Source organism: Solea solea, chromosome 17, assembly GCF_958295425.1.
Source record: "Solea solea chromosome 17, fSolSol10.1, whole genome shotgun sequence".
Classification (NCBI taxonomy): domain Eukaryota; kingdom Metazoa; phylum Chordata; class Actinopteri; order Pleuronectiformes; family Soleidae; genus Solea; species Solea solea.
The window spans coordinates 20,728,663-20,750,327 of NC_081150.1; the positions used below are offsets into that span (position 1 = coordinate 20,728,663).

General features: G+C 40.6%; 1 protein-coding gene across 2 annotated transcripts in view; it reads right to left on the bottom strand.

Annotated features, from left to right (window-relative positions):
* The window catches only part of xrn2 (5'-3' exoribonuclease 2), a 29,248-nt gene extending 7,583 nt beyond the window's left edge, over positions 1–21,665 (bottom strand). For both annotated transcript variants that reach the window (XM_058613861.1, XM_058613862.1), the window contains exons 1-28: positions 21,432–21,665; positions 20,124–20,251; positions 19,920–20,031; positions 19,606–19,717; positions 18,992–19,050; positions 18,804–18,893; positions 18,645–18,717; positions 18,428–18,478; positions 18,180–18,337; positions 17,683–17,757; positions 17,407–17,540; positions 16,817–16,874; positions 16,618–16,725; positions 16,479–16,523; positions 16,244–16,384; positions 16,111–16,155; positions 15,932–16,026; positions 13,531–13,666; positions 8,721–8,828; positions 8,538–8,627; positions 8,350–8,422; positions 8,176–8,259; positions 7,662–7,759; positions 5,927–6,006; positions 5,736–5,792; positions 4,934–5,002; positions 4,102–4,230; positions 2,274–2,380 (exon numbers count right to left, since the gene is read on the bottom strand). In XM_058613861.1, coding sequence (XP_058469844.1) covers positions 2,274–2,380; positions 4,102–4,230; positions 4,934–5,002; positions 5,736–5,792; positions 5,927–6,006; positions 7,662–7,759; positions 8,176–8,259; positions 8,350–8,422; positions 8,538–8,627; positions 8,721–8,828; positions 13,531–13,666; positions 15,932–16,026; positions 16,111–16,155; positions 16,244–16,384; positions 16,479–16,523; positions 16,618–16,725; positions 16,817–16,874; positions 17,407–17,540; positions 17,683–17,757; positions 18,180–18,337; positions 18,428–18,478; positions 18,645–18,717; positions 18,804–18,893; positions 18,992–19,050; positions 19,606–19,717; positions 19,920–20,031; positions 20,124–20,251; positions 21,432–21,506 — 2,590 coding nt within the window. In that variant the 5' untranslated portion in view covers positions 21,507–21,665. The remainder of the gene's footprint in view (positions 1–2,273; positions 2,381–4,101; positions 4,231–4,933; positions 5,003–5,735; positions 5,793–5,926; positions 6,007–7,661; positions 7,760–8,175; positions 8,260–8,349; positions 8,423–8,537; positions 8,628–8,720; positions 8,829–13,530; positions 13,667–15,931; positions 16,027–16,110; positions 16,156–16,243; positions 16,385–16,478; positions 16,524–16,617; positions 16,726–16,816; positions 16,875–17,406; positions 17,541–17,682; positions 17,758–18,179; positions 18,338–18,427; positions 18,479–18,644; positions 18,718–18,803; positions 18,894–18,991; positions 19,051–19,605; positions 19,718–19,919; positions 20,032–20,123; positions 20,252–21,431) is intronic.

Consider the following 21,665-nt stretch of genomic DNA (forward strand, 5'->3'; position numbering starts at 1 on the left):
AGAACTGAAATAAAAAGCACGCAATTAAAATAGCTTCATCGGGGGCCGAGTGAAGTTAAATCACCAGAAAAGACCAAATCATTCCTGGGATTATTACACGTACATATTCTGACACCAGAGAGAAGTTTGGTGAGAATGAAACAGTGTCAGTGTGAGCCTGTTGTTGTGCTCGAGTGGCTTATCGGTGTCTGTTGCCGCCGCATCAATGCGTTACTCTGCTGACCCGGTTCAAACGTGGTGTCAGGGCGAGTAAAGACAATAATGGCCACCAGCAGAGCGTCCAGCGGCTGGTTATTAAACACCAGCTGCTGCGGCCGCGCCTCACAAAGCCCGGCGGCGTGTTCCAGAGGCGGCGTGTTGACACATCACTGCAGGAGGGAGCCGTGCTGTCAAAGGACCAAGTTAACTTTGGTTTCAACCCTCTTCACAGCAGCAGTGCATCACACTCCCAATCAAACAGGGATCCTCCCGCAGGCTTTCATCAGGAGGGGCCACTGTGTCCAGCGGAGCCACTCCACAGTCTCATTACTGGCCCCCGATCTCCCACAACGCTAATCACCAACTAAACCCTGCCCCCCCCAGAATAAAATAAAAAAGCCCACAAAAGCACAGAGCAGCAAAGCCTGCGGTGATTACTGGCCAAGCAGAGGACTGGCCCTGAGAAAGTGTTAGGGGACAAAAGCAGGTCTGAGGCCTCCTGCTGCAGATTTAGACCTCCTCCTCCTCCTCCTCCTCCTCTGCATAATCACATTCCTACAGTCACTAATATCATTGACCTCCATCTGCTAATACGCCTTCTTTTACAACAAAACCAGCACATTTGTTTATAAACACGGAGAAACTCTGAAAACCTGGTAGAAATGGATCGGGTAATCAATACAGGTCTCAAGGTCCACACTGACAAAGCTTTCCATAAAACATGGCAATGTTTCAAGAAATGTCTTCATCTTCACTTAAAAACACTTTGTTTATGAGTCTAAGTAAATCTGAGTTTCTGATATACCTTCTAAAATGACAAAACGTTTACACGCAGTTTAATCCAGCTAACGCCGTAGTCCGACTAAGAGACAGAGTCCGAGTTTACACGCAGAGGACAAAATGGATTTATTGGCTGTGTACATGTGACTCCGCCTCCGTAGGTGGCGCTGTATCTCTCTATAAGATACTATGTATTGAATCAGTTTACACTTCCTGCAGTTTATACGTCGTCTCCTACTTCAGCGTCAAAGACCAGGGAGGACATTTTGGACAAGTCTGACTAAGTGTACAGATGCAGGAGTATGAATCACATGATCTAGGTACACAGGTCTGACTAAGACTAGCTGGATTACAGTCGGATTAAGGCATTTATGTGACATGAAGAAACCTGAATTATTGGCTTAGTCTTTGGCTACAATCAGACTTAACATGCAGGGATTTTGTAGAATTTAAATCAATGAAGTGAAAGTGAGAGGATACGGTGTGACAAAATATCAGTGTGTGTGTGTGTGAACAACATCGACTCATCTAGTCACGACAGGCAGAAGAAAAGCTGAGGACTGATGTTAAACGTCTCACTGTGTCGAGTACAAGGTCAACAACACATTCACCTGTGTGCACTGAACTTTCAGGTCATCCTTGTGTGTGTGTGTGTGAAGTGAAAGCAGCTGAAAAACGAGCGGAGGCGACGGTGAGTGTGAGAAACGCTGCAAAGCTGTTTTTGATATTAATAATATTCACAGAACAGACGAAACAGGAGTGATTATCAGGCAGGAGATGTGATGTGTGAGACTTTTAAACCAGATTAGAAACTTCTACTTCAGAGTGTCATCACTGAAGAGTGATGAGTGCAATGTCCGACAAGAATCAAAGGCAACAATGTTCAACTGTAGATCAAAGTTAAAAAGACTTCAATATCCTGAAAACATGCGTTCATCTCCAACATTTAGCAAAGGCAATGTCAATACTTAACATGATATTACCACAAGAGTAAAGACACAATATGATATTTAAGTCACGCTACGATATTACCACGAGAGTAAAGTCACAATAGGATATTTAAGATACGATATTATCAAAATATTTAAGTCACAATGGGATATTTAAGTCGCGATATATAAGTCACAACATGTTATTTAAGTCCCGATATTTAAGTCACAAAACAATATTTAAGTCATATATTTAACTCACTTTTAGTATATTTAACTCACAATAACCATGCTCACATTGAGGAAGAGCGATGAAGTCATGGAAAACAACGTGACACGTGGGTGTGTGTGTGTGTGTGTTCTTACGTTGGTGGCCGCCGCTGGCTGAAGAACGGTAGTTTCCGTGCTGGTAGGTGTTTGGTGGTGGAGCGTTGCTGTACTGTCCTCTGCCTTGGTTTCTGTTCATGCTGTGACTGCAGGGAGAAAAAGATCAGAAATCCCTCTGAATTCTGATAATAGCTTAATAATTTAGATAATCTTTACAGGGAAGGAACTAATCTCTCATTAAAGGGAGGGCAGGGCAGAGGAAAATCCACTTTTTATTTGGATTAAAGATGGATTTGAGGCCATTTTCTGCCCAATCTCGCCGTATATTTTCCAAACTTGACCAGGTTCAGAGTGTGAATTATCATCTACAACTGAATATCACATAAAAAGTGCATGAAGGTAACAATTCTATTTATATAAATTCATATTTATATGAATCACCAGGTTAGAGAGAGTAACTTGCAGCATTAACTCTGTGTCTATTTCTAAATGAATAGATATTAAATTAAATTGAACAGGGACCTTGAGAATCAGAGTTGATTCAGAAAATTAAATGTTTTTAGAAAAACAATTGTGCTTTAAAATAAAATAATAGTTATATATAATAGTTTTCGATAATTTGGTCATTTTTCAAAAGGTCAGGTGTGTTAAGTTAACAATTTATTAAAAAATAAAACCGTGTGCAGACACGAGTTAAGGTTGTTTCTCATTAGTAAAGATTTTTTTGTGCACAAAAATAATAACTATAACCCCAAATGTTATCAATATATAAAGACATATACACAACACTAGAGTTAGAACATCATATAGAAACTTTGTTCCTGATTTTCTTTAAAAACACGTTTGTTTTTTCCCCCTCAGAGCAGCTGCCTGTTTAACCTCCATCCCAAAAAAAACACCAAACTGCCTCATTTACTCGTCTGAAGCTAAAGCTGCAAACGTTTCTGCTGCAAACCCCGAGCCAGATGTTCAATTATTCACATTTCCTTAATGATAATATCAATGTGTGGATCATAATCAAGGACGGCTGGTTAATGGGGACCGTTTGTGTGTCTGTGTCTGTGTGTTAACAAACATTTAAACACATTTTAAATTCATCTTCACCCAAATCTGAGTCTTTGAGTCGTTGCAGAATCAGCAGCTATTGTTTAACAACACACAGCAGTGTGTCTCACAGACAGGTGTGTGTGTGTGTGTGTGTGTGTGTGTGTGTGTGTTTCTGCCTCTTTACGGAGTCAAACCAGCACCGGGACTCTTTATATTTTGATCCACTGTATAGAACTTTACCTGCTTCCAGCATTTACAATCTAAAATAAACATGACAAAATTCAGACTAATCTGGATCAGATCTGGATGAAACTTAGTCTGGTGGTAGAGTGTCTCATCCCGCACACATATGCCAAATTTGGTTTAAATCCGACAGAGAATGTCTGGTTTTGACAGAGAATGTTTATGTTTTTTGACCGTTTTGCCCATTATAAGTGAATGGGATTTCTTGAAAATCCACAAGTACTTTGTGAAGTCATCAGAGGGCAGATTCTTACCAAATTTAAATGGGAACACACTTCAGTGATCACCTACCAATCACAAACAAACACCAAAACCGTAATCTGTATCAGATCTAGATTACAGTAGAGTGTATCCACCTTCACACACATGCCAAATTAGGTTTCAATCAGATTAGTTTTGACAGAGATATTTTAGGTGTTCACCATTATAAGTGAATGGGATTTCTTGTGACGTCATCAGTGGGCAGATATACATACTTCAGTGATCATCTACCCATCACATAAAATTCACATTGATCCCACAAACCCACAGAAGCTCTTTGTTGGAGGTAAAAAACAAAGAGAAAGAGTAAACTGACCCCAGAGCTCTGAAGCCTGACTGGTCCAGGTGAACCTGCTGCCGGTTTGGGTTGAAGCCCAGCTGAGGTCTCCATGATTCCCCGTTTCCTTTCACCCACTCGTCTGGTCTCAGAACCTTGGTCGGCATCCTGAAAAACAAACAAACAAACAAACAAAATTAACTTGAATCAATATCACTATGTCGTTCTTCTTCATTTGCATGTTTAGACAATTTAAAAGGAGCGCAGCGTCATCGAAACATGACACTTTCATATCGTTTCAATATACTTTATATCGCTTTCAAAACTACCATTGTTCGAGTATACAGCAATATATGATTTCACAAAAAAACAGTATTTTTGCAATATCGTGATAATATCGTATGTTGATCATATCGTGACTTAAATATCACGATAATATTGTATATCTTAAATATCGTATGGTGACTTAAATATCGTTATATCGTATTGCGACTTTAATATTGTGATAATATCGTACCGTGGTGTGGATGTAGGGTTAGTGCAGTGGTTGTGGTGTAAAGTCGTCTAAAAATTAAATCAATAACTTAAATAACGACAGACACAGGTGAGGACATTACATGGACTTCACATCTCTAATGGAGAATAATGTTTGTCAAAACTACAGCAAACAGCCGTTTCTCTTTATGGAGGAAACTTTACATTTGTTTGAGGCCAGAAAAGTAAGAAGTGATTGTTGGATTTAATACATGAAATAAAAGGGATTTGTTGGTGGTTGGAAAAACTGAGAAAAAGGAAAAACACCAAAACATATTCTTTAGCAATGAGGAAGAGCTGGAAAAAGAAGTGTGTGTGTGTGTGTGAAAAGCCTCACTTGGCGTCAGGCAGGAGAACCGCCTTAAACACAAAGGCATCTGCATACTGCGGATCCTTGAACTTCACTCTGGAAACAAGAGGAAAATCATTTTCAATGAGTCAAGAGTTCCATTAGCTCACGTGTGTCTCAAAGGCTGGAGGGAAAAAACCTCCCCCTTCAAAACACAGAGACGGAGTTTGAGGTGTTTAATGTCCACGAGTATATGCCGTCATTTTCTTCCCGTCTGCTTCACCCCTTCATTTCCCAGCGTCTCTGTCAGGAAAACACGCCGGCACACTGACATTGTTCTAATGAAAGACTGCAGGCAAAACCAATCTGCACTGAAAACGCCTGCTCCACACAATACCACACCATCACTGGAGCAGATTACACACACACACACACACACACACAAACAAAGGAAACCAAACTATATATGAGAGATGGTTTGTTGTCATTCATGAATAACATGTATGCATATTCACCGACTGAGATTAAAGCTGCCAGCACAGGCACAAGGAAAAACTGATTTTAGTCACAAAATAAAAGTCGACGATATCTTAAGAACATGTTCACGTCTTTATCTCACTGTCAGACTTCAGTTTCCTGTTGGAAAACCTAATGAAATCTGCGATATCTTAAGAACACGTTCACGTCTTCATCTCACTGTTAGACACTTGTTTAGATTATTGTACTTTCCCATTAACTGAACTTTGTTTGACAATCACCCTTTGAGTCAAATGAATGAATTATTAACAAACGCATCACTATCATATTGTGTCATTTAAACCAGTCATTCTGAATAGTTCAAAGTTCTCACCCGATGGCGCTGTTCTGTGAGATGTCCCGCAGCATCGGGATGGGCGACGTCACTGGACTGGAGAATAAACAGATAAATGAGTTAAATAAAGGCTGAGCGGCGGTGACAGTGGAGCGGCTCTGCTGCCGAGAGCGTCGCTTAGAAACACGGCAAAAGTCAGAGTGAGTGAGAGTAACGTAGGCCTTCCTTACTTATCTGGTAGAATAGGGTCGTCATCAAGATTTAATGTACCTTGGATTCCATGGCAAAGCTCTGCAGGAATCTCAGTTCCCTGAACGAGAGTAAAACAAAAGACAAAGAATCAAAAACCACCAGCAGGTGATACTCACACTGTACTCAACAGAAATCATGATTATAAATCAATTACTGAACTCATTGTGGACAACTTCCATAATCAATTAATCAGTTTGAGTGCTATTTAAAATAATTAAAAACAAGTTTCTGTGATTTTTCAGCTTCTTATATGAATATTTTTTAGTTTTTTTGAGAACATCGTTATTGTAAAAATAACCAAATGAAAACTCAGGTTACAGAGTTTGTCATCCACGATGGTCACACATTTGAGTTCCCCCCAAAACAACGTCTTATTCAACGTCACATCCACACACACACCTTTGATTTTAATCAGTAAATCCTTTTTTAACAAACAGCTGCACACGTTATATTTAACTATAACTCGGAAACACTTTGACTTCTCATTTTTCCTCCAGCGACTTGAGTGATGAGGCGTTAAGACTCTGGATAATAGGAACAGCCGCTTTTCTTCAGCTGCTGTGAAGACGCACGGCGTTAGAGGAAAACGTCCTTGAAATGTTCTCAGAACTTTCCGTTAACCTCATCTTTCATAACATGAAAGATTAAAAAAACATTTAAATATTCTGTTGTTTTGCGGGTTAAACAGATGATTAAACGTAAAAATGAAAGGTCAGGGTTTTTGAAGTGTGCTTGTGTGAAGTACTGAGACACACACACACACACACACACACACACACACACACACACACACACACACACACAGACACACAGACACACAGACACACTGAAAACAGCTGCCAGTGGGTAAGACTATACAAATAAACACCTGCTTAAATCAACAATGTCTTATTGTCATTTTATTTAGCAGTAACAGTCTTCCCAACTGTGGAGTGGGGTTTGTGTCCCACACCAAAGCCCATAAAGAAAACCAGTGATTTTAGCTCACGGGGACACAGGAGCTGCTGGTCTACTGCTGCCTCATGTGGTCACTTTGTGTCACTGAAGTAGACAGACAGACAGACAGACAGACAGACAGACAGACGACTTTATTGATCCCTTTGGGAGGTTCCCTCTGGGAAATTAACAAGTAAATCTAAATGAAGATTTTCAAATGCTGAATTGACAAAATAAAACATTTAAACTTAGTGATGGAGGCAGCAGTGGATCAACAACTCCTGTGTGTGATGTTGAAATCACTGATTTTCTCTCTGGGCTTTGGTGTGGGAGAGTGAGTGGTTTATAAAAGTCTGTCTCACAGTGAGATAAAGACGTGAAATATGTTCTGAAGACGTTGTAGACTTACACTGACGTCTTTTTTTTAACGTGGATAATCTTAGTTTTTTTCCTGTTTCTCTGCCATGAGTGACTCCTCTCGTCTTACACCGGTTCTCAACACAGGGGGACGCTCACCGCACAATCAGCACCACCTGAGTCAGTAACTAAAAGAACTACATGTTTGGTATTCGTATTAGTGAAATGTTCCTGTTTTTAAGGTCAAAGGGGCATAAAACACTTGAGCATGTGGTACAACTCGGCTGTAACTGTGCAGACGAGTTTGATTAATAAACATGTGACGCTTCAGTTCACAGATGCAAAATCAACGTCCAGAGACTGTGAGGAGGAGGATCTGTGAGTAAAACACAGGTTAAGTCTGACATTGAGCTTTGTTACCTCTCGAGCTTCTGTGCGATAAAGTTCATGGATGAAGTCGAAGAGCGGGTGAGATTTACTGAGGAACATGATGTCACTTCCCAGACTGTTCCTCTTCACTGCAACACAGGACGGAGACAATCAGCAGGGTCCACAAGGGAGGAGAGGAAGGAAAGGACATGTGAGAGAAAACATACAAGAAGAGGAAAGGAGAGACGGGCAAAGGAAAGACAAGGAAAGGAGAGACGGGCAAAGGAAAGACAAGGAAAGGAGAGACGGGCAAAGGAAAGACGAGGAAAGGAGAGATGTTGAAAGTAGGATGAGAAATAACCATGGAATGAAAGAAAGCAAAGGATTCAAGGAAACAAAAAGAAATGAAGTGAAGGAAAGACAAGGAAATTAAAAAGGAAAGATGAGGAAAGGAAAGACAAGGAAAAAACAGAAGACAAGGAAAGGAGTCAAGGTGATGAAAGGAAGTTAGGGGGAAAAAAGCAAAGGAAAATCAAATCAACTTAAACTTCCATCATGGACTCACCTTCCACTGCTGAGAGGTCGGGATAAACGTCAGCCAGCGCCGCCCTCAACCGCCGCTCATCCACGAACGGCAACAAAGCCACGCCTACAAACACACACACACACACACACATTAGAGGAACAAAAACAATCAGACACTGACGTTGTGACCCACGTGTGAAACCTCAACACTCACCTTGCCACGCGTACTTCTTGCCGTTGAGATCGATGGCAAAGTCGTCGGGGTAAAAGTCAATGATGGAGGAATCCTGCGTCAAAGACACACGGTTACTGTGGTTACCACGACGTTAGTAAGAAGCTAAAATGATCTAGACGTTTAAAGGCGAGGGTCAAAAGTCTGGTTCTGGACTTTCATAAACTCACAGGGCTGCTCATCAGATTCCGCCATGTCGGGGGCAGGAAGTTACCGCTGGCGGCAGGAAACACTCCCATCAGCTGCTCCAGAGGCTTAAACTACACACACACACACACGTTACCAACAAGGTAATTTTCTCTCCTGCATCTGTTAAACATGGCTCCAACATGGTTATTATGGTCTGTTCTTACCGGTTTGGTGTCCGTCTCAAACTCAGTGAACATCTCTTTGATGTCTTTGAAGTCGGAGGCGAACGGGGCGTAGTGGAACGGGAAGTACCATTTCCACGAGGCACAGCCCTGTCAATCATAAAGTCGTTAGTGTGTCTAACTCTTACATAGGAATTTTGTTTCAGAGCAGATTTTAGAGTTAAAAAGCCTCAAACTACAGCGGCAAAAAAGTCTAGTGTCTAGTGTTCAAATATGAGACGGATGGACGCAAGCCACTGGAAATGACGCACGATTCTTTCGTGAAAATACTTGGTGATAAAGGATCAGTGGACACAGATTTTAGAGTGAGTCTACATAATGAAGAAGATGACACAAAGCTCAGAGTAAAGGAAGCTCAGCACGAGAAAAAGGGATCAAAAGGACAGAATTCAAGACAAGAAGAGCAACAGACGACAGCTGATCGAGTACAAGGCGACAGGAACATGGACTGCTTCTGAAACACATTTAAAAACCCGCTTTAAACCTTTTTACACTTAAACTGCTGCTCTAGAAAGATCAATATTTACAGTAAAGAGTCAAAAAGAGGAAAAAAAATGAAGCAGAAAAAGTAAAAAATGTTTTTTCATAATTATATAAGGAGGACAGAAGACAGACATTAAAATAAAGCATAAATAAATAACCGTGTGTGGACCACTTATCCTTCCTGAGCAAACACGGCCCTCGCACCAAAACGAGGACCTTCACTTCCCACAATGCACCTCTGCTGAATCCAAATCCGCGTCATTCAGAGAGAGCCACTCTGTTATCAAAGGCGCTCATTCACATGATAATATGGGACTTTACCATGAGAAAAGCCGCAGGGGGCGCCGTGCCGCACATTACAATAATCGCACACATCATTTATGCTAATGCAACGACATGCTTTTGTCCGAGAGGAGGAACTCATTTGTGACTGTGGCCGGCGAGAGGTCAAAGGTCACAAACCACAACGTTGACCATCCCCGATAAACAACGAGAGAAAACAACTCCGAGTAAATAAACACGACCCGATCAAATCTGTGGCGACTGGCGTCAATAATCATAATGTGAATATTTGGACCAATAATAATCATAATTGACATTGTAAACGTAAATACATAGAAAATTGTGATGAATTCACATTTATTTTAGTGAGTTAATAAATTAACAAAATTTTTTAATCTTTTATTAAACGGTAGTTTCTTTAACTTCTTCAGATTATTTTTGATATAAATTGTGCAGTGAGGCCAAAAATCTAAAAGAAAAGACAGACACACACACAAGCACACTATTTTGACTCCACCTTGTAAAGTGAACTCCAGATACTCATTTTTTTTACTTTATTCATTATAACATATTAGTGAAAAGTTCTTATTAAATATTTGATTTCATTCAATTCATATTATTTTCACATTTTATTAAAACAAAGTCCTTAAATTGGTCAATTGTGACAGGGGAAAAAAAATCTAATTTAATCACGGTATAAACATATTTTTAAATATGGTGATTATACACATTTGAAGCATAAATTAAAATTTTGTGGGCGTTTCATTTGTGTTTGACGGAAAATGAACAAGTTTCTTTGTGTTTTTGTGAAAACTGTTCAGTCCTAATGGACAGAAATGTTAGATACAATTGAAAAAGGCATAAATCCAGACACTTTCCATATCTGATGTAAAGTGAATAATGGGACTGGGGTGAGACCGGTTAGGTTAAATATAAGTTAATTTGTTAAACGTTGCTCACTGTATTTAAACTGCGGCACTTTGTGTTCACTTCAAGGTTTCTGCTGATTTCTGACGCTGCAGAGAACAAAAAGCTTTAAAGAGTCGACGTAAAACTCTGAATGAGAAGAAGAAAATGATCTCGATGAGTTTCAGCTGCGGTTTCATCCACTGCTTTGTCTTTCCTCTCTACATCATCAATATTCAAAAAAAACAACAAAAAAAACTCCATAAATTTCACACTGTGGAAATTTGGGGATTAACTTGTGGAGATTAAAGACAACTGCAATGAATTAAGTCACGTTAGTTATGACTGCGTGTAACTAATCAACTGCTGATGATGATCCAGTCTGTTAATCACACAAAGACACATCTGAGCTTTCATTTTTTCCTCTTCCACCCAAATTTCGCCATGAAACGTGTCCGTTTCATCGTGAATGGTGAGCGAAATGAATCATTTTCACATACACACCAATGGAAAACAATCACGACCCCGCCTACTTTAGAGCCTCAGTGTAGACTTCAGTTTTTCTTAAGATCACCTAAAAGCACAGAGAGTTCTGCTCAAACCTCTCATTCACTCCCATGTTAAAACTCAGCTCTGGAGTTTTTTTAAACATGAAGACGAGGGTGTTTTTAAAACTGTCGTTTCTCTGACACTCCACAGCCTTTTGTCACAGATGTAAACTAGGGCGTGGCTTAAAGCCTCCTGACGCTCACACACCAAACATTTACTCCGTCATCAACCGTTCCTGAAAGACGACAACTTTAAGAACACGTCGCTTTCTCAGTTTTTCCCCTGGTTTTGGACAGTTAGAGAGGTGTTTGGAAGGGGGAGGGGCTTGTTACTCCACTGTAACTCCATCAGCAGCTCAAATCCTGCACCTGACATTGTGTGGCTTGCTGTGAATCATGAATAATCTGTACAACGATCTTGTTTAGAAAGAAAACTACTTGTAATTTTAAATCTATTAAACTCTAGTGGACTGTAATGCTTGTTTTTCTTTATGTAACATTACTAAACTAAATCACCAATGATGAGATAAAAAAGATAAAAATGTGAATATTTCCTGGTCTCGTCTTCCCTCTGTGACTTGATAACCAGAAATGAAAAAAATAATCTGTTGAGACATTTAAAAAGGAGCAAAGAAACCAGAAAATATTCACATTTAAGAAGCTGAAAAAAAAATAAAAAAAATCACACAACTGGTTCTAATCATTTTTTTTAAAAAAAAGCCACTCAACCTGAATAATCGATTATCAAAAGAGTTAATTTTGTAAACAAATGACGGCATTACCGATACTAGCACTACCATCGATGACAGCGCGTGCTGCCACTAACTCTTTTTAGTCCAGTTATTCATCATTTGTCCATTTTTATTTTTTCAACACCTCAACAAAATATTTCAACCAAAAAAATATTCTCCTGTAAGATTAAAAAAAAACACCAAAACCGTGTTCGTCTCCTCTTATTAGTGACAGTTTTAATGTTTTTTTTTTTAAGTTTTTGTCGTAATTTGATGTAAATTAATGTTCTTAATGACAAAACAACAATTTTCTGACATTGTTAACTTACTCAGACAATATGATTAGTTTCAGCCCAATTCCAACACTTGATTTATATATTATTTATATATTAGATATTTCTGAAAGACGTTACAATATTTTTTATGGCTAAACTGACAGAATTTAACATTTAAAACAGTAAAAACTGTGAAAACAAAGGCTGAGAAGAGACAGAAATGAAGTGTGACTCTTTCATTGGCTCTTTTGTGTTTTGGATAAACACCACCCTCTCTCTCCCTCTCTCTGGTTTTTTCGTGTGTGTGTGTGTGTGTGTGTGTTACGATAGCGGACACAACCGTGAATGTGCGACAGCACAGAGCAGACACGTCCCCCGTCCACTGAGGGGCCAGTTAATGAATTCATCCACAGCGCGGCCCCCACCCCGGGGGATTGTCGAGCATGCGGAGTTAGCAGCGAGCGTGCGTTCACGGTGAGCCTGAACAAATCCCCCCCGGCTCAACTGAAGAGGCCACACAGCTGATTAAATCATTCTCTGTGCTAAAATATTGATCTTAATCTTGAAATGAAATAGTGTTTAAGCCCACGGCAAACAGTGAACGGAGTATAGAGGAGGAGGAGTCACACAAAAACTCCACAATATTAAAGAAATAACTCTTAAGAATATCTTTAAGAACATGTTTCACGTCTTTATCTTACTGTGAGACAGACTTTTCCAACAGGAAACTGAAGTTTGTAAACCACTCACTCTCCCACACCAAAGCCCATAGAGAAAACCAGTGATTTTAGCTCGCAGGGACACAGGAGCTGCTGGTCTAGTGCTGCCTCGTGTGGTCACTTTGTGTCACTGGAGTAGATCTGAATGAAGGATTTTTAAAGCCGAATTGACAAAATAAGATTTGAACTTAGTGATGGAGGCAGCAGTGGATCAACAACTGTGTGTGTGATGTTCAAATCACTGATTTTCTCTATGGGCTTTGGTGTGGGAGAGTGAGCGATTTATAAAGATGGATAAAAATATCCATTTCAGTGAAAATTAATACATTTTCAGCATTAAAGTGCCTCGCCTTTATTTTCAATGTCAACTTGTACGTTTTGACGGACAGGACAGTCATTACTGTGAATTTCGAATAATTTGTTTTCCATCTTCAAAATGGTGACGCCCTCAAACGTTTAGGTTTTTTCTTTCTTCTTCCAGAAACCAAAGATATTCAGTCGCTGATGGAAGTCGCTGGTGAGTCATTTAGTAAATAATTACTTAGTGATGGACATGAGTGTTCAATTATTTGCTTGATTATTAAAGTCGATCAGTTACGATGGTTGTTTGTAAAATTAAAAACGAATAAAAACAAATCTTTCTGCTCCAATGACAACCTCAGTTGTGGTGGATTTATGAGCACAAGGAGACAGCAGCAAGTATTGAGATCGTCGACTTTATGGGTTCATGTTTGCAGAAGTTTGGAAATTTACCAGGGTCTTTGAATGCATCTCGTTAGCTCAACAATACAATACCATACCATATAAATCTCAGTGTGTGTGTGTGTGTGATGAGGGTATCAGCTGACCTGGTAGTAGTAGCGCAGCACCCAGCACAGTCCCTCTACGTACGACTTCACCACCTTCTTCCTGAAGTCTTCGTCGCTCACGTCCACGTCAAACTTGGTCTTGTAGTATCGCTGTTTCCAGCCGTCCTCCCACAGCCTGCAAGAAAACGTCAAATGTTGTCGTTTCAAATGTTGAAAAATATTCATCCGTGTTTGTCAAACTCTGGAAATGATGACGTTCTCAAATGTCTTTGAGAAAACGATTCAGTTTGAATGATTTCTTTCATATTCGGAGCATATTCACATTTAAAGAAGATGAAAAAAATCTGGTTTTTTTAGTAATTGATTCATAATCAATTTATTATTGCCATTCCAGTCTCAAAATAAGGAAATAATGAATAACATGTTCATTTCATATTCTGTCTTTGAGGCACCAACATATGTAAAAAAGTATTTGTTTGGACTTGTCTTCATACGTTTCTGTCCATTATTTTCTTCATTAATCTCTGTGTTGTTTTGCCCATAAAGTGTTTGACAAACGTCTCGTTTTTGTCCACAAACACAAAAAGTCACTTTGAATGATCTTCTTTGTTTTATGAATCAAAGAAAACTGAAAGATCCCAGGGGATAGAATGAGAGGATGAGGAAAACAAAAACAACATTTTTTCCATTTTTTTAGAAACGCATTCAACATCCTTTTAAATTTCAGTCTGAGAATTCCACGCGTTGCCTTTAACTCTCTGGTGCACAGTTTATAAGGTAAATAAAAAGAAACGACGCTTTGACACATAATCAAAGCAGTGGCGGCATCTGTGTGGCAGATCCTCGCGGCGGCCTGCAGGGAGCGCCGGCCGGCTCCTGAGAGCAGAAAGCCTCCATGAATACCAATTTAGCCCGACGGATTTAGCGGCTTTGACGAGTGCGTCGCAGAGGAATTTACTCCAGTGTTCCTGCTTTACATGTTAATCACAGCGTGTGTGTGTGTGTGTGTGTTGCAGCACTGAGGCATTAATGAGTTCATCTCACTGCTTCTGTTTAACACCAGCATCACTGACTCTGAGGAGGAGGAAGCGGGAAAGACTGATTTAAAGAGGAATTTTAATGACACACACGCAGAAGGAATCCAAGTGATTGCATTCAATTTATGATTCTTAAATGATTCAAAAGTGATTATTAAATAATTGCATTTTAACGCAGGTTCTGCTCGATCATAATCGCGATTATTTCAAACAATTATTCCTCAGCAATGATGTTGGCCGTGTTTTTTTTGACGATATCGATATTTAGCCAATATCCTTAAAAATATATATATATATATATATATATAAAAAATATATGGAAAGAATGTTTAGTAATATAAAGAAAATTTGTATGAAAACTGTATGAATTTATAACGACTGCAAAAATTAAGTTAGAACTCATTTATAACACGAGCAGGAGGTCAGGTTAGTTTGTTTCTCAGTTTTCTGCAAGATTCATAATCACTTGTTTAATTCTCTCTCTGGTTGTTTGTGAATCCTCCGCTAACGTGACATTGTTCCCCACACGTCAGCTCTTAATCCAGATTATGCTGGTGGAATTACACAAACATTTACACCGTGTGATGTATTGGACACAATGACACAGACGTTGGGCCGAGCACAACACACACACACACGTTGCAGTGATATCTAGCGTTTTTTCACACCAACTTTAGTTACTTTTCATTGACAGTAGTTGGTAAAAGTGTCAAACTAAACTAGAGCTGCGACTAACGATTATTTTCATCATCGATTCATCTGTCGATATTTTCTCGATTAATCGTTTGGTCGATTAAATATCAGAAAACCGTAAAAAATGTTGATCATTGTTCGTCAAACCTGGAAATGATGATGTTCTCAAATGTCTTGTTTTGTAGGCAAACCAAAATGGTTAATTTTTAATGAATTCTTTTTTATCCAGAGCAAAGAAATGAAGAAAATACTCATATTAAAGAAGCTTAAACTTTTAGAAATCTTGTTTTAATCATGAAAAAAAAGCTTCAAACCGATGAATCGATTATCAAAATAGTTAATTTAGTAATCGATGAAGAACTGATTATTGGTTTCAGCTCTAAACTAAACAATCTCCAAAACACAAGACAATGAATGAAAGCACAAGAGAGAGCTGGGAATGTGACATCATCGTTCTCCTGAATTCTCCGTTTACATGGAAACACGATATTTTCCAAACTCCGGGAGGCGTTTTCAAAAACACCGCATGGACGCAACGGCAAAAAAAGTCTGCATGTTCACCTAAACCGGTTTCCTTGTGGACGGATCCTTAATCATCGATTTAATCATCCGGCATTTTTTCCATTTTTTTTGCCAGCCAAATTCCCATGACATATAGCGGCTAACATAAACTCTGCTCCCACCTCTAACACACACACACACACACTTACCTGACGTTGTCTTCAGGCTCAGGTTCGCTGTCGTCGTCGTCGGCTTTCCTCTTCACCCCCCTGTTGTCTGCGCTGTCACTCGTCCCCGCAGACGACTGGACAAAAACATTGCATGCACAAAGACGTTAACGTGACCATGAAGGTGTGTAAACATTAGCTATGAGATATGATTTCCTTACGTTGCCTCCGTTCTTCATCATGGCCTTCAAAGACTGAGCTGCATCCTGCAGGAAAACAAACAAACAAACAAACAATAAGTGAAAGGTTGAATGAACACACTCCAAATCCTAAAACATCAGATGAAGGCGGCACCATGTTGTGCTGCTCCCTCTGCATCCTCATGTCGTACGCCTGATGGCGAGCGTTCTGGACCGCGTCGGGTCGGTCTCTTCTCCCCAGAGCCTGTGGGGCGAACTGGCCCGTGGTCAGGTAGGCAGGGCCTCGCTGCTCCGCCTACACACACACAGAGAGAGAGGAGACAAAACATCTGTAAAGGACGCCGTGCACAAAAAACCGAAAGAAAAGTCACTGCATGAGTTTGACTCACTTTCATCCGCTTCTTTTTGTCTTTCATTCTCCTCTTGAAGCTTTCCTGAAAACAGACGTCTTAGTGTGAGACAGTGAAATGACAACAAGGGGATGAGAGGAAGGAAGGAAGGAAGGAAGGAAGGAAGGAAACATCTCACGTCGTCGTCTTTGCGTTTCTTGAAGATGTTATCCTCAGCCACGCCCACCGCCTGCATGATCAGCTCCACCCGCTCCAGGTTGACGTAGCCGTTCTCCGTCAGGTAACCCTGAAGAAAAAAAACAACAACTATGAAGTCTTCTGTGTTCTCTCCAGACGAGCCTGCAGGGGGCGTCGCTCAGATTTACGAGGATTCTCACCCCAGTTTTGTGCACGACGTCTTTGTAGATTCTGACCAGTCGATCGATCGCTCCTTCTCTGAAAAGACACGACGCGAGGGGACGTTTTAGCTTTTGATTTAAACAACGTCAACAGCAGCAGCAGATTTGGCTGCTTCTGCTGCCGCGTTTCAGATCAGACAGATCAGTGATGAAGGTTAAAGTCAGTGACGAAGGGTAAAGACTCTCTTCTGAGACTGAGAGCCGACAGATTTAGTGTCAGTCCAATATCGTCAAAAATCACTGGATTAGATAACGGTGAGCCAACATCTGCTGGTGAAGAATTCAAAAATAACGTCGCATCCCTGTCTTCGTCTGATGAGCAAAGAGGGCACACTGCGCTCACAGCACCCTCTGCTGGTCAAATGACTGTAAAATGTCTGCTGGTGGTCGTAGGCTGGACATATTCAGCGTTATCGTGTGTGGTTCTGGTTCATTTATAATGAAACTTTCACAAACAAGCACGATTATTATGAGAAAACCGAGAGATGGAAATCCGCGCTGTAACTGGTGAGATGTTTGGACGCTGCTTTAGCTCCACGACAGAAACAAACAAAGAGACGGCAGCTCACCTGATCTCCAAGGATGGCAGGTGAGGTAAGAAGTCGTTCCCGACAAAGAAGCACATGAAGACCCAGTCGTCAACGCTCCTCTCAAAGTCAAAGGGAAATGGCAAACTGGCCATGGTCAGTTCTCTGGTCAGATACTAAAAACACATGACGAGTCAAAGTTTTTCAAATACCCTCAAACTCTGGGAAGCTGAAGCTTTAAATCATCAAATCCTTCCTGACTAAAAATCACCCGTCTTTCATATTTTGAATAAAAGGAACACAGAAACACAAACTGACCTCTCTCAGAACACACAGTCTGATGAAGATGAACTCCTGCTCAGAGACCGGCACCGTGCCGGCAAACTCGTCGTGCTGAAAAAGACACAGAGGCAGAGGTGGAAACCTCATTCAAGACATTTTAAAGCACAAAAGAAAATACTCACATTCTATCACATACATTACAGTCGCATTTAAAAAAAACGACAGTGATATTAAATGTATTCCTGTTATAACCACAATATTTAATCACAGAAAACCTGAAGCTGTTCGTTTCTCCCCAGGCTTCTTGTGTTTATTTTTGTTTCCATTACATTCATAATTCATCTTCATCCTATTGTTGACAATGACAAACGCTTTTATTTGTAGCTCTGGAGCAAAGCTAAGCCCTAATCTGTCACATTTCTCAACCAAACCTAACATTTGAAGCTCGCTGAGTGAATGGCTGGACAGTTATGTGACTGACAGACAGACACATGGACACGGTACTTCCATACTGTGTGAGCTGGACTCCTCACCTCTCCCTGCTTCTCTCTGGCCGTCCCCTGACAGTCTTTGATTTCGTGGCCCATCTGTCCGCAGAGAGCACACGGCCGCGGTTTGTTTGGTTTGAACTCTTCTCGGATGATGGTGAAGTTTGGCTCGTGCGTGGCGAGGCCCAGCATGATCAGGTCAGCTGATCGGGGGAGGGAGAAATAAAACAAAAACAAAAGACGAGTGAGTTTAACGCAGAACTGAACACGAGTTCAGACAGAGTTCCACTCACCGTCGGCTCCACACAGGCAGTGGTGAGTGTTGGGGTCGTGGTTGGGTTGAGCTGTGAATCACAAACACGAGTCGGTTTCATTTCAGACATTCGACATTAAATGAGAACATAAATGTGGTACAGTGTGTGTGGGTCCGGTCCAGGGCCTGATGCTGGACCCGAGCACAGGGTGATTGAGAACCTCTGTATTAATTGTACTTGTTTGTAATGATTGTACCTCTCTGTCTGCGGATGTAGTCCATGATCTTGTGCTCGCCTTCACCCGGAACACTGGCGTCAGACAGAAGGACCTGCATCAGACACAACATCAGTGACCGAGCCGTTCATCAGCACACAACTCTGGTTTCTACAACCACAGAGTGGCAGTTTCACTCACGGTAACATTCTTCCACCCCGGATCATTGCTGAGTCTGTCTGCGACATAGTATCGAAGACAATGTGCCAGGTTGTCCATGAACTCTGTTCCCTGAAGAAACAAAAACTTGTATAAGATTTGCAAAAAAAAAAAAGGTTAATCTGCCAAAATTCATGTGTAAAAAATGCTTTTGAGGTTTGGTTTCTTACTGGAGTGATGCAGTTGCTGTCAAACCTCTCTTTAATCTCCTCAGGTGGAAGGTAACCTCCTGAGGAGTAAAACAAACAGAACAATTAAGAGTTAAATCTGTACATTTCCAGCTCTAACTCGTAAAGGATTCATTTATCATGCCACGGCATCTCCTGCAGGGCTGTAATTTAAAGTTATAATTTGTTTGAATAAATCTGAACAGCCCCCCACACTTATGAGATGATTATGAGTAGATAACTACAGTTCAGTCATTTATAAACTCCATCATTACATTACATGTCATTTAGCAGACGCTTTTATCCAAAGTGACTTACAAGGGAATTGAGTACAATCTAGCGAACTTGCGACCATGAAGTCAATGCACACATGATCTTAACCACAGGCGGTCTTAACCACTGAGCCATTGCACCCCCATCAAATTTTGACTCAAAGGGGACAGATCGACTGGACTGAAGAGAACAGAGATACTGGCTGTTCTGGGTTCAAATAATGTCACAAAGAAAGGAGTGTTTTTCTCTTTCAAACAAGTTTAAATGAGTCCCAGATTATAGGAGAAAATATCTGTGTCCTCTCTTTGCCGTTTGTAATTACAGGTGCACAAACACACGCCGACCTCTCTGGATGATCTCCTCCCTGATGCGATGCTTCTCGTCCGTCAGCTCCACTCCTTCTTTGGAGGCACGGAAACGGCGAGAGCGCTGCTGGTTCATTTTGGCGCGCGGGGCCTGAAGGCGGTGAGAGGGTGAATTATTTCTACTGTACAGCAGCTGAGTTCTGGTCAACCACATCGAATACATTACATAAGAAATGAAAATGATCAATGTTTGCCCACAGATGAAACAGTCTTTGGTTCATTATCAGACTCTGGTGGACATTTCAGTTTCTGATAAAGTAACTGTTGGGTTTCTGTTACTGTAAGTTACTTACGACGCCATCGATGGCCATGTACAGAACTCTCCTGGGCCGCACGATATTATAGAGACGGTCAATGTACTCGAAAATGGCCACCATCATCTCATCTTCATTTTTGGGGGGAGGTCTGTGAAAACAGGACAGAACAAGTTTAAAAAAAACTATTAAAACTCTAGAAAAATGTAGCAGTGTTGACAGAAGTGTCTTATATGTCCTCACTTGTCTTCAGGATGTGTACAAGGATGAATGATCCCATTCATGTCCAAGTACAAGTTGTCAAATTCCACCTCGTTGGGATTGGGCTTCGTCGTGTCGACAGGAACACGGACTCCATTAGATTCTCTTCCCTGTGTCGGCAAAACAAAAAAAACATCAAATATGTAAATAAACACTCACTTACTGGTTTGTTTCACATAGACAACACATTAATACATGTTTATATAAATATACCAGAGTGGGTCAAAAGGCCAAGAAAAGCACACAAAATTAAATACAGTGATAAGTTACTACAGGCCACCGTAGATAAAGGGATGGCGTATTGCTGTGGTGCTTGGAAAATAAAAACTGCTCCGTCTTGCTGAAGCTGGGTTGTCACGTTATTATCTCGGCACATACACAGACACTATTTTAGTAAATGATTAGTCAGTGTCTTTCTTACCAATTAAAACAAGTTTGTGTGATTGTTTTGGCTTCTTAAATGTCTTTTCAGTCCAGTGTCTCATTTAAAAACACACAAAAAAAACTTGAATTGACAGAAGTTAGTTAATTTGTATTTCTAAACACAGACACTTCCTGTCCATTCTTCTCTGCAATTACATGCACACGACCAATTATGCAGATTTGGTGATGACGTCATTTGGCGGCTTCTAGGACAGCCAATGGCTAGCGTGCTTACTGAGGAGTTGACAAACACCGTTTCCCGGGAATTCGGCACTGAGTTTCTCGTATGTATGTATATCGTATGTATATACAAGTATGACATGTCCTGGCTAGAACTTACTTTATTCTCGTTCTTGCCACTGCGAGGAAAATAATACAATGTACGTGCCTTAACTTACGATTTGGACGTTTTATAGACACAGGCATCATCAACTCGAGTTTATTCTAATTTATTCATCATTTGTAGTCGGCAATGTTTGACAAAATAAATATTATTGAATCAAACACTTTTCAGTTGGCACGTGGCTAAAACAACCTCGAGGTGAATTGAAAATATGGCGACTGGATGACTATTGTGTGATATGATACGATTAGTCAACTGATCGTTTCAAAAATAGTTGTCGTTGAACTAAAGAGGCGGGTTTGTTTACACGGCGGAGTCCACAAACTTCCCATGTTTTGCGGATGATTTGATGAAAACAAACTAATTTAAAGACAACGCGACATCCAGTGTAAGACAAAAATACGCATCAGTCGGTTTATTTCTGAAACAACGCATACACAAAATATAACCCCGCTGTTTTTAAAGCGTCACACTTGTGGCGCAAACACATTCAGACATATGCTAACATGCTAACAGCCGCTTACCTTCTCTTCTACACAGTGAACAATGATAGACGGATACTTCCGGCTCAGCCAGCGGAAAAACGCCGGGACTCCCATCTCCGGTGACGAGACGGATGCTTTCTGTGCGTTTATAAAACACGCGTAACCGTACAAAACAGATTAAAAACAGCTTAATTTAAAAATGCGAGACAATTGTGGAGTCTAACGCCGCAGATACATGCTGCTAGCCACGGCCATGGTCTAGTGTTTCCGGTT